General features: G+C 38.2%; 1 protein-coding gene across 2 annotated transcripts in view; it reads left to right on the plus strand.

Annotated features, from left to right (window-relative positions):
• The window catches only part of Epc2 (enhancer of polycomb homolog 2), a 95,160-nt gene that overhangs the window by 19,395 nt on the left and 62,379 nt on the right, over positions 1 to 13,386 (plus strand). For both annotated transcript variants that reach the window (XM_052182456.1, XM_052182457.1), the window contains exon 2: positions 7,094 to 7,253. In XM_052182456.1, coding sequence (XP_052038416.1) covers positions 7,094 to 7,253 — 160 coding nt within the window. The remainder of the gene's footprint in view (positions 1 to 7,093; positions 7,254 to 13,386) is intronic.

Genomic DNA, 13,386 nt, shown 5'->3' on the forward strand with positions numbered 1-13,386 from the left:
CATCTCCTGGTTCTTGTTTTGATTTCTTTTTAATTCACAATATTTGCCTGTTTTCCTTTCTTTATCCCTTTGACCCATAGTTGAAGAGTATTGTTTGGTTTCTAAATATTTAATGGATTTATAAAGATCTTTGTTATCAAGTTTCAATTTAATGCCGTTATATCTTAGAATTTGTGTGACTTCATTCCTTGTTAGTGACCATTTAAATTTGTATTATGTATACTAAAATATTCTGTATCCTTTTTAAATGAATTTTTGAAATGTGCTCAAGCTGGGTGGTGGTGGCGCACGCCTGTAATCCCAGCACTCTGGGAGGCAGAGGCAGTTGGATTTCTGAGTTCGAGGCCAGCCTGGTCTACAAAGTGAGTTCCAGGACAGCCAGGGCTATACAGAGAAACCCTGTCTCAAAAAAAAAAAAAAAAAAAAAAAAAAAGAATGTGCTCATCGTGTAGCCATGTTGTCCTGGAGCGCTCTTGAGCTGATTTGACTCCCTATGTGCTAGCTCTCCTTGGCGGACAGATGTCTCATGGCTCTGTCATTTTCAACTGGAATCTCCACCACAACTTTCATGGCCATGCAATGATCTTTCAGGGCCTCCGCTCAGCAGCTCCAGAACTCCCACATGTTGCCTGGTCTTAGCTCTCCGAAATCATGGAGGAAGAGTCCAGGGTCCCGTCCCTCTTAAATCTTTTGTATTTCCAAAGATGGGAATTCATTAGTATAGGTAGAGTTGAATGATATTTTTTTAGGGCTTTAAATTATTGAATAGATATACTAAGTTTTCTCATTTTCATTTTTGTAGAGTCAACTTTTCCCATTGTGTATAATTCTTTTAATTAGGGTTTCCCTCCCCCCCCCCCCCCCACAGGGTTTCTCTGTGTAGCCCTAGGCTGTCCTGGAACTCACTCTGTAGACCAAGCTGGCCTCAAATATAGAAATCAACCTGCTTCTGCCTCCCAAGTGCTGGGATTAAAGGCGTGCGTCACCACTGCCCGGCTAATTAGGGCTTTTAAAAACAATTTTCTTGTTATTATTTAAAAATGCCATTGTTTGATCTTCTGTAGGTCAGGTAGGCTTGGAGATCCCCCCCAACCCCCCCTTGGGAGTTTGTGTCCTGTGGTCTTCTGCATGAGTATTTTAGTTTCTAGAATTTTGCTTTAGTGTCTGGTACTGTTGATCTGTTTTCTTTGTCTTTGTAGCTTATAAGATGCTTAGTTTGCTACTAGTAACTTTATAGTAGCAAAGTATAAGTGGCCTGTCAGTTGCTTTTAATCTGGTGTTGCATATGGAGTTTTAAAACTGACAGATAACCTTTGACTTAATGTACAGCTCCTTAAATTCATTCCGGGAGTAAATTCTGAAAGCCAATAAGTTTGGTATTGTAAGATTCAATAGGACTTCAATTTCAGTCCTGATATTGCATGGATGGCCATAGAACCTCAGCTAATACCTTCCCAAAAGGAAAAAAAGAAAGAGATTGTGGTACTTATGTATGACTAAAAGTCATAAATTACTTAATTTGTTTGCTTTTCATAGCTTATATGCAATTCCATTGTTTACTAGGGAAAATAATCTACAATAATCACTATGAAAACAAAATATTTAGGTGTAATTATAGTAATAGCCAGTTTTATCTTTGAATTTTACTTTTTATGTGTTTATGGTATGTGTATGTGAGTACATATTGTATGGTCCTACTGGGAAAGTCAGAAAATAACTTTGAAATTGGTTCTCACTTTCCATATTCATGTGGATTCAGAGTGAGGTCGTTGGGTTTCTTGACAAAGCTATGTACCTTGCTTAGCCATTTCACCAGCCTTTTTAGCTTTTCCATTGTGGTGGTAGATTGGAAACAGGGTTGTGGATATGTCAGTAGGTAGCTCAGACTTGGATGACCTTGAACTTCTAAGCCTCAGGGATGGAATGACAGCCCTCAGGGTTGGTTAGTGCCTGGGTTAAAAGGGCCCTTGGTGTGGTATGCTGGTGCTGCACCCTCTGAGCTACCCCAGAAAGTATACTTTTTACATTTTTAAAATTACAGTTTATTGAAAATGTGTGTGTGTGTGTGCGCGCACCCATGAAGGTACAGGTCAGAGAACAACTTTTGGGAGCAGATATTTTTCTACCATGAGGGTTCCAGATATCAAATTCAGATCATCAAGTCTGTTGTCAGGCCCCTTTACCTGCTGAGCCATCTCTAAGGCTACAGGGATGCTCCTTTAAAGGAGAGGTCAGGTAGTGCTACTATTTTAGTTACTTTGAATGACCAAGTAACCAACCAAAGTATAGTACAGCATATAACAAGAACCTGACATTACCCATGTTAGTCCCTCTGTCCCCAAAAGACAAAATTTCAGTACCTACTTCCAGGAGGTGCCCTCTTTCTCTTTAAAATCTGAGACTTGTTACAGTCATTACCTGAAGCTCAGGCCTCTAGTAAGCCTGTTATTCCTGTTCTGATTGGGTTTTTTGTTTTGTTTTGTTTTGTTTTGTTTTTGTTTTTTTGAGACATGGTTTCTCAGTATAGCCCTGGCTGTCCTGGAACTCACTCCGAAGACCAGGCTGGCCTCGAACTCAGAAATCCGCCTGCCTCTGCCTTCCAAGTGCTGGGATTACAGGTGTGTGCCACCACTTCCCGGCTCCTGTTCTGATTGCTAAAACAATTTTTTAACAATTTATTTTATGTGTGTTTATTTTATGAGTGTTTTGCCCAAATATATGTATGTATACCACATGGCAGTTTGGTGCCCTCAGAAAGAGGGCATTGAATCTTCTGGAACTAGCGTTCCACATGGTTGTGTGCACGTGTGGGTCCTCTATAAGAGCTTGAAGTGCCCTTAACCTCTGAGCTATCTCTCTACCTGTCCCACCCTCCTTTTGAACACTCACTACAAAATCTGATGAAGGAAATGATAGCTGAGCGTTTATGTTTAGAAATAGTTTTGGCCTCTTAGTTAAAATAGGAGAGTGTCATAAGTCTTCCTTTTTAATTTCTGGCTACAACTCTGTCATCTGCTAACTCTGCTAATATAATAATTTCTGGCATAATTTAAATTTTTCATTTAGAATTGGCGATAGAATAGGGAATGAGTGATTTCAAGCAGGAGGCCCTTTGCTCACCAGATTAATAAATTTCTTAATTTTTGTTAAGAATTAGCATGAAACCCTCATCTATTAAAATGTTTATTACTTTAAAACTTGATTATATTATTACTTTAAAATGTTTTATACTTGGAGGAAAGTGACATTTATGTTAGAGATTCTCATTACCCAAGTCTGCAGACTGTTAATATTATAAGAATGTGGTTTCTCATCTCTACTTTAACAAATGCCCTTGTCCTCTGAGAATAGGATACAAACAACACTGGAACCAGAGTCCTAAAATTTGATTCTCTAATATACATGTAATTTATCTAGGAAGAGATCACTTGTTTGATTCTCAAAATTGTTGTGACTGTAGATGGTCTCTAAGAACTAGAAGACTTTGTAACTGAAAGGGAGGCATTGCTTGTTGTGTCTTACTTTCTATGACCAGCCTTAACTATTAGAAATGATCTTATTCAAGGCTTTGCTTCTTAGTTCCTGGATGCTATTTGTGCTATTTTTATGTAATCCTTGGAATTGTTCAGTTGACTCAGATTCTATCACTAACACATTCTAAATTTATAGCACAGTACTAGTTATTCATGTATGAGAGAATGTCATTGGTGAGCTTGGGTTCTACCTTGTAAAGAAAAGTTCTTTGAAAGTCTGGAAATGCAACTAATCCTGTCCTAAGCTGCTTTCCGTTTGTTGCTGGGCCTTTATCCATTTTGTTAATGTTGTTTTTGCTGCCTGAATTATTGCTTTTATTGCTTTGTCAATTCATCAGTCTCCCTAAAAGTCTCAAATTAGATTTGCATTCTTTGGGCATCTTTTCCTGTTGTCCAGAAACAGTAGTTTGAATAATTGAGCAGAGAAGTACTTGTCAGGTTCAGACATGATTGCATACTTGAGTATTTCCCTTCTACCAAATAAGCTTCTTAATAGCAGAGACTGTGCTCATTCACTCTAAAATTTCAAGTGACAAGATAATATCACAGTTTAACAGGTACACTTGGAAGGATGACTGATAATAAATGTTTAAATTTATCTATTGTAGCATCAGGCTGATTTTTGTATTAGCCTAGTGCACTTCCTGTTATTGATCAGTGCTTTTACATGGAATGGAATATCAGAAGAATGGAGAGAAGATAAATAGTCTCAACAGTATATTCTAGACCTGGATAAAGAAGGAGGCCAGTGAGTGAGTCTGATAGGGAAATGGAAAGGTTGGTAAGCTGAAGCCTTTCATAAAACCCAGGAACAAGCTGTTAATAGCAGACTGGAGATGTGTGTGTAATGAGGAGTGGAAAGTAGAAGTTGTTTGTCTTCAGGAGAGGACCAGGATTCGGAGAGGAGAAGGTAGGCAGGAGGATACAGAGGAGATGGTAGGCGTTGTGATTCTGGGGGAGCATGCTTGGCGAGAGACATGCTGGTAGAATGAGAGGTTGTGTTTATGAAGCTTAGAAAATGAGACAGTAGTAGGTGGTAGCTAGCGGGCCTTCCTTTATTCTAATATGATGGAGAAGCTCTGTGAGCATGATAGCCCTAAAAAAACAAGCAAACAAAAGCCTGGCAGACTGAGGGGCTTAGAATAGAAAGGTATATGGATTTGAAAAATGATAAAAAGAACTTTAAAGAAAAGAAGACTTGGAAGGGTGAGGATGATTCATAGGGCCTAGAGTTTGATTTCCTAGGAGGAAAAAATATATGGCTAGATTTCACTTTAAATAATCTAAACATGGGTCCTATAGACCTTATTATTTAGAAGTAGGATATTATTTGTTCATTGCTGAGTATATTACAGAGAAGAATAGCATTTTGTTACTATTTGATAATCTCTAAATCTCTTGAAGGCTTTAATTAATTTTATTATAAGCAGTAAGACATTCTCAGAACATTTATGGTATCAGAATTCTTTAGAAATTTTGGTTGTAAGTGATAATTGTGTGTGTGTGTGTGTGACTGAAATATTTTTAATATTTTTTTTCCGAGACAGGGTTTCTCTGTATAGCCCTGGCTGTCATGGGACTCGCTCTGTAGCCCAGGCTGGCCTCAAACTCAGAAATCCGCCTGCCTCTGCCTCCCAAGTGCTGGGATTGAAGTCGTGCGCCACCACCGCCCAGTTGTGACTGAAATATTTTTAGGATAGCATTCTTTCTCCATTTCGTATCTTATGATATTTTTATTTAAAAATTGCTGTTCTGATTTTTAAAATGATTTTAAAATATAATTTAAAATATTTTTAAAATACAACTAAAAAGCTTTTAGTTATAAAAGTATTTGTCGTTTTTAAAGCATAAAAATTAGTGGGGTATTTGACATTGTATTTAAAAAAATGACTTGGAGGAGCTCAGCAGTTAAGAACACTTGTTGCTCTTGCAGTAGAACTGGATTCCATGCCCATTACCTGCATGGTAGCTCATAGTCATCTGTAACTTTGGAGTAACATGAAACACATATTGCTTACAATGGTAGACTAAATATTATTGATAGGTGATGTATCTCACTTACCAAGCTACTATGAGCACATGTTTATCTGATGATGTAAATTGTATGGTGCATGGAATGTAACACCAAAAAGGTGCACATCACCTGCAAACTGAAGCCATGTATACATACAAATAGTGAGAACATACTACATTTATTTTGCATGACATTATGATGGTGTTCACAAAGTTCATGGTTGAGAACCACTCAATCATTAAAAATTATCAAAAGTTTCATAATGTTTAAGTAAGGCAATGGTTTCATGTTGAGTCACATTCATAGTTATTGGGCCCATTGAGGAGCTGTGGTTGTGAGTGTGGCTGTTGCTGGGAGATCCCAGACCAAAGGCATGAATGAAGTTAATATCTAAGTTCTTAGGCTTTATAGAACTTCGAAAATTAAAATTGGACAAATGATATAATTAAGAATTTGGCTTTGCACATATATAGACAAGTTCATATATGCTTAGAATTATGTGACCATAATAAGTTACTGAGCATTTTTACACCTCAAGTTTCCTTGAGTGCAATATATTTTTCATTCTCTAAACTACTGGTAATCTAGTAGATTTAATTTATTAAATATATATCAGTTTTTGTTTTGTGCAATTTGGAGACGTAAAAATTTACAGAAGGAGCAGAACTTGCATATTTATGCTTACTTTTGCTTAGCAGGTGGAGGACAAATGAGACTTAGTGTATCATATGTAACTAATAGCATGGAGGAAAATAAGGCCTTTCTAGAACTGATGGACAAGGGCATTTTAGGAAGGCCTCTCTGATAGATGCAACTAAAGAAATTTCAAAAGTAAGCTATTTGGATACAACTTCAAAACAGAAGAAACATTGTGGCTAGAGCAAAAGGTGAGAGATTGAGATGTTGAGAGATACAGAGCCATTGGGGAATTTAACCTTCTACTGCTACAAAGGTGATGGTTGTGGAAGCGGCCTGACCTGGCCTGGCCTACTGTCTGAAAGGGAAAGCTGCTCCGAGTGGAATATGTATATTAAGACATTTCCAAGGCTGTGAATGAAAGAACCTGCATATGTTTTATAGGATCTTTTTGTTTTATATTAAATACTTCCTGCCATGGTTATTGTATGATTTGTTATACTCATCTTTATTTCAGTTATTCAGTTTCAAGTATAGAAAACACTTAAAATGTATAATACAAACTTATTTTCTTGACTATTTTTTTCTTAATCTGTTAGTGGTGATGAATACCTCAATTTATTTACCACACAAGGTCTATACTTATTATAATTATGTATATATGATTTTTAAAAATTCTACTCTTTAAAATTGTTATAGATTTGGGATGCTGATATTAAGCTGCAGGCATTAAGGGAGAATGATGGTAATGCTTTCTTGGGTATGCAGGAAAAAAACCTATGGTTTAGCAAAGGGAAACTATTCTAAAATGATTTTGCATTTATTAATTAACAAAGTAACTTTTAAATAACATTATGCACTGAGTTAATATCACTAACATAACTTACGTTGCCTACTTTACATTTTCCAGGAACATCACTTACAGCGAGCTATTTCAGCACAGCAAGTATTTAGAGAGAAAAAAGAGAGCATGGTCATTCCAGTTCCTGAGGCGGAGAGCAACGTCAGCTATTACACCCGCTTGTACAAAGGGGAGTTTAAACAGCCCAAACAGTTCATTCACATTCAGCGTAAGTGTGCTAATTGATTGTTTCTGTTTGTAATTCTAAATTATCAGCCATTGAAAATATTCTGTAGTATCTGAGGCTTTAAGCTTTTAGTTCATATTCTTTGATGAACAGAATGTTAAACATTAGATATTTACATTTGTTTGTATTTTCATTTGAGCTTGGAGATCACTTTGAGTTTTAATAATATTTGGACCTGTAATATTTATACAATATAAGATTTTTAGAACACAGTTTATTATACCACTAAAAAGAGGATGGTTTGCCATACTCAAATAAGACTTATTTTTAAAAAACCGGTGTCTATTATGTTCACTAGTAGGGCTACATCTTTAGAAAAATTTAAAACATCTTCCATTTAAGTTTTATAAAATTGTAAATTTTTCCTCCCACTGTTGGTACACCAGTGGTCACCATCTCCAATGCTAACATCGTTTTGAGGACTTCCTAATTGTAACATTTTTACCACCATCTGATTTCCGTCCTGATGCTATTCTGTCTTCTCTGCAAAGTCTGCCTTGCCCCAGGGTATTCCAAGTTCTCAGTCTCTTGCAGTCATGCTCTTTATTACAATTCTGTTTCCCGTATTGCTAATATTCTGCACATGAGTGCCAGTGTTTCATATCTTCTCCACATTGCCATCGAGTTTTCCATATTGAGTGACTTCTTTTTTCTTTTAATTTTTTTTCTATATTCTTTGTTTACATTCCAAATGCTTTCCCCTTTCCCCGTTCACCCCTCCCCATAGGTCTCATAAGCCCTCTTCCCTCCGCCCATTTCTCAGTCATGCCCCTCCCATTTCTCTGTCCTGATACTCCCCTACAATGCTGGATCAAGCCTTTTCAGAACCAGAGCCCTCTCCTTCCTTCTTGGGTATCATTTGATATGCTAATTGTGTCTTGAGAATTCAGAGCTTCTGGGCTAATTAATACCTACTTAACAGTGATTGCATTCCATGTGTATTCTTTTGTGATTGGGTTACCTCACTTAGGATAATATTTCCCAGTTCCAACCATTTGCCTAAGAATTTCATGAATTTATTGTTTTTAATTGCTGAGTAGTATTCCATTGTGTAAATATACCACATTTTCTGTATCCATTCCTCCATTGAGGGACATCTGGGTTCTTTCCAGCTTCTGGCTATTATAAATAAGGCTGCTATGAACATAGTGGAGCATGTATCCTTATTGCATACCAGGAAATCCTCTGGGTATATGCCCAGGAGAGGTATAGCAGGGTCCTCGCAAGTGTCATGTCCAGTTTTCTGAGGAACCGCCAGACTGATTTCCAGAGTGATTGTACCATCTTGCAATCCCACCAGCAGTGGAGGAATGTTCCTCTTTCTCCACATCCTCGCCAACACCTGCTGTCTCCTTAGTTTCTAACCTTAGCCATTCTGACTGGTGTGAGGTGAAATCTCAGGGTTCCTTTGATTTGCATTTCCCTAATGATTAATGATGTTGAGCATTTCTTAAGGTGCTTCTCAGCCATCCAAAGTTCTTCATGTGAAAATTTTTTGTTTAGCTCTGTACCCCATTTTTTAATAGGGTTATTTGGTTCTCTGGGGTCTAATTTCTTGAGTTCTTTATATATATTGGATATTAGCCCTCTATCAGATATAGGGTTGGTAAAGATCTTTTCCAAATTTGTTGGTTGCCGTTTTGTCCTTCTAACAGTGTCCTTTGCCTTACAGAAACTTTGTAATTTTATGAGGTTCCATTTGTTAATTCTTGATCTTAGAGCATAAGCTATTGGTGTTCTGTTCAGGAACTTTTCCCTTGTGCCCATGTCCTCAAGGGTCTTCCCCAGTTTCTTTTCTATTAGTTTCAGTATGTCAGGTTTTATGTGGAGGTCCTTGATTCATTTGGAGTTGAGCTTACTTAGTACATGGAGATAAGAATGGATCGATTCGCATTCTTCTGCATGCTGACCTCCAATTGAACCAGCACCATTTGTTGAAAAGACTATCTTTTTTTTCCACTGGATGTTTTCAACTCCGTTGTCGAAGAAGATCAATAGGTGTGTGGGTTCATTTCTGGGTCTTCAATTCTATTCCATTGGTCCACTTGCCTGTCACTGGGCCAATACCATGCAGTTTTTTAACACTATTGCTCTGTAATATTGCTTGAGGTCTGGGATACTGATTCCCCCAGAAGTTCTTTTACTGTTGAGAATAGTTTTAGCTATTCTGGGTTTTTTGTTATTCCAGATGAATTTGAGAATTGCTCTTTCTAACTCTATGAAGAACTGAGTTGGGATTTTGATGGGGATTGAGTTGAATCTGTAGATTGCTTTTGGCAAGATGGCCATGTTAACTATATTAATCCTGCCAATCCACGAGCATGGCAGATTTTTCCATTTTCTAAGGTCTTCTTCGATTTCCTTCTTCAGAGACTTGAAGTTCTTGTCATATAGATCTTTCGCTTGTTTGGTTAGAGTCACACCAAGATACTTTATATTGTTTGTGACTATTGTGAAGGGTGTCATTTCCCTAATTTCTTTCTCAGTCTGCCTGTCCTTTGAGTATAGGAAGGCTCCTGATTTGCTTGAGTTGATTTTATAACCTGCCACTTTGCTGAAGTTGTTTATCAGCTGTAGGAGTTCTCTGGTAGAGTTTTTTGGGTCACTTAAGTATACTATCATATCATCTGCAAATAGTGATAGTTTGACTTCTTCCTTCCAATTTGTATCCCTTTGACCTCCTTATGTTGTCTAACTGCTCTAGCTAGTACCTCAAGTACTATATTGAAAAGATATGGAGAGAGAGGGCAGCCTTGTCTATTCCCAGATTTTAGTGGGATTGCTTCAAGTTTCTCTCCATTTAGTTTGATGTTGGCTACTGGTTTGCTGTATATTGCTTTTACTATGTTTAGAGATGGGCCTTGAATTCCTGTTCTTTCCAAGACTTTCAGCATGAAAGGATGCTGAATTTTGTCAAATGCTTTTTCAGCATCTAATGAAATGACCATGTGGTTTTTTCTTTGAGTTTGTTTATGTAGTGGATAGCATTGATGGATTTTCATAAATTGAACCATCCCTGCATCCCTGGGATGAAGCCTACTTGATTATGGTGGATGATTGTTTTAATGTGTTCTTGGATTTGGTGGGCAAGAATTTTATTGAGTGTTTTTGCATCGATATTCATAAGGGAAATTGGCCTGAAGTTCTCTTTCTTTTTTTTTTCTTTTTTATTTTCTTATTTACATTTCAAATGATTTCCCCTTTTCTAGCCACCCACTCCCCGAAAATCCCGTAAGCCCCCTTCTCTTCCCCTGTCCTCCCACCCACCCCTTCCCACTTCCCCATTCTGGTTTTGCCGAATACTGCTTCACTGAGTCTTTCCAGAACAAGGGGCCACTCCTCCTTTCTTCTTGTACCTCATTTGATGTGTGGATTATGTTTTGGGTATTCCAGTTTTCTAGGTTAATATCCACTTACTAGTGAGTGCATACCATGATTCACCTTTTGAGTCTGGGTTACCTCACTTAGTATGTTCTCTAGCTCCATCCATTTGCCTAAGAATTTCATGAATTCATTGTTTCTAATGGCTGAATAGTACTCCATTGTGTAGATATACCACATTTTTTGCATCCACTCTTCTGTTGAGGGATACCTGGGTTCTTTCCAGCTTCTGGCAATTATAAATAGGGCTCTATGAACATAGTAGAGCATGTATCCTTATTACATGGTGGGGAATCCTCTGGGTATATATGCCCAGGAGTGGTATAGCAGGATCTTCTGGAAGTGAGGTGCCCAGTTTTCGGAGGAACTGCCAGACTGATTTCCAGAGTGGTTGTACCAATTTGCAACCCCACCAGCAGTGGAGGAGTGTTCCTCTTTCTCCACACCCTCTCCAACACCTGCTATCTCTGAATTTTTAATCTTAGCCATTCTGACTGGTGTAAGGTGAAATCTCAGGGTTGTTTTGATTTGCATTTCCCTAATGACTAATGAAGTTGAGCATTTTTTAAGATGCTTCTCCGCCATCCGAAGTTCTTCAGGTGAGAATTCTCTGTTTAACTCTGTACCCCATTTTTTAATAGGGTTGTTTGGTTTTCTGGAGTCTAACTTCTTGAGTTCTTTATATATATTGGATATTAGCCCTCTATCTGATGTAGGATTGGTGAAGATCTTTTCCCAATTTGTTGGTTGCCGATTTGTCCTCTTGATGGTGTCCTTTGCCTTACCGAAACTTTGTAATTTTATGAGGTTCCATTTGTCAATTCTTGATCTTAGAGCATACGCTATGAAGTTCTCTTTCTTTGTTGGATCTTTGTATGTTTTTGGTATCAGCATAATTGTGGTTTCGTAGAACGAGTTGGGTAGTGTTCCTTCTGTTTCTTTTTTGTGAAATAGTTTGAAGAGTATTGGTGTTAGGTCTTGTTGAAGGTCTGACAGAATTCTGCACTAAAACCATCTGGTCCTCTGCTTTTTTTGGTTGGAAGGCTTTTATGACCCCTTCTATTTCTTTAGGGGTTATGGGACTGTTTAGATGATCTATTTGATCCTCATTTAATTTTGGTATTTGGTATCTGTCTAAGAAATTGTCCATTTTCTCCAGATTCTCCAGTTGTGTTGAGTATAGGCTTTTGTAGTAGGATCTGATATATTTTTTTTTAATTTCCTCAGTTTATGTTGTTATATCTCCCTTTTCATTTCTAGTTTTGTTAGTTTTGATACTGTCTCTGTGCCCTTTGGTTAGTCTGGCTAAGGATTTATCTGTCTTGTTGATTTTTTTTCAAAGAACCAGCTCCTGGTTTTGTTGATTCTTTGTATGGTTCTCTTAGTTTCTACTTGATTGATTTCAGCCCTGAGTTTGATGATTTCCTGTCTTCTTCTCTTCCTGGGTGAATTAGCTTCTTTTTGTTCCAGGGTTTTCAGTTGTGCCTTTAAGCTTCTATCTAGTGTATGCTCTCTCCAGTTTCTTTTTGGAGGCACTCAGGGCTATGAGTTTTCCTCTTAACACTGCTTTCATTGTGTCCTATAGATTTGGGTATGTTGTGCCTTCATTTTTTTTTTTAAATTCTAAAAGCATCAGGTACTGAGATATCGCGAGTTTAAGATCTCTGGGGGCACAAACCGCCAGGGGTCTGCCTGCACCCAGAACCTGGGCAGATCGGCGGTTCATCTGTGTGCCAGCTGGTTGTGGGTCCTGTGCCCTAGGTGGTGATCAGCACTTGGAGTGACTCCCTGTCGCCATCTTTGCTCCATGACAGAGCAGGCAGGGAGCACCAGGTTCACTGAGACAATCCAAGTATAACATTGCCTGGGGTAAGACACAACAGGGCTCCAACTGCACACAAGAGGAGGGCAGCACATCAGCAACCTGTGCCAGGAGAAACCCAGTCATCCAGTGTTGCAGAAATAGCCTTACAGGCTCACAGGAGGGTGAAAGCACCAGCCAGTGACAACAAGACCAACTAACACCACTGAGAACTAGATGGCAAAAGGCAAACATAGGAACGTTACTAACAGAAACAAAGGCAATATGGCAGCATCTGAATCCAATTCTCCAACAACAGCAGGTCTTGGATACCCCAACACACCAGAAAAACAAGATTTGGATTTAAAATCACTGGTCATGATGCTGTTAGAGGAACACATGAATGTCATAAATAAATCTCTTAAATTCAGGAGAAAAGGGGATCAAAAGTTAGCAGCCCTTACAAAGGAAACACAAAAATCTTTTAAAGAAATTCAGGAGAATATAGGTCAAAAGATAGAAGCTAATAAGGAGGAAATGCAAAAATCACTTAAAGAAATACAGGAGAACTTTGGTCAACAGGCAGAAGTCATGAAAGAGGAAACACAAAAATCTCTTAAAGCATTACAGGAAAACAGTGGGGCGGTGTTGGTGCATGCCTGTAATCCCAGCACTCTGGGAGGCAGAGGCAGGCGGATTTCTGAGTTCGAGGCCAGCCTGGTCTACAGAGTGAGTTCCAGGACAGCCAGGGCTATACAGAGAAACCCTGTCTTGGAAAAAAAAAAAAAAAAAAAGAATTACAGGAAAACACAAACAAGCCAAGTGAAGGAGGTGAGCAAAACCATCCAGGATCTAAAAACGGAAGTAGAAACAACTAAAATAATCGCAAAGGGAGACAACTTTGGAGATAGAACACCTTGAGAAGAAATCAGG

Source organism: Apodemus sylvaticus, chromosome 5 (assembly GCF_947179515.1).
Source record: "Apodemus sylvaticus chromosome 5, mApoSyl1.1, whole genome shotgun sequence".
Taxonomy (NCBI): Eukaryota; Metazoa; Chordata; class Mammalia; order Rodentia; family Muridae; genus Apodemus; species Apodemus sylvaticus.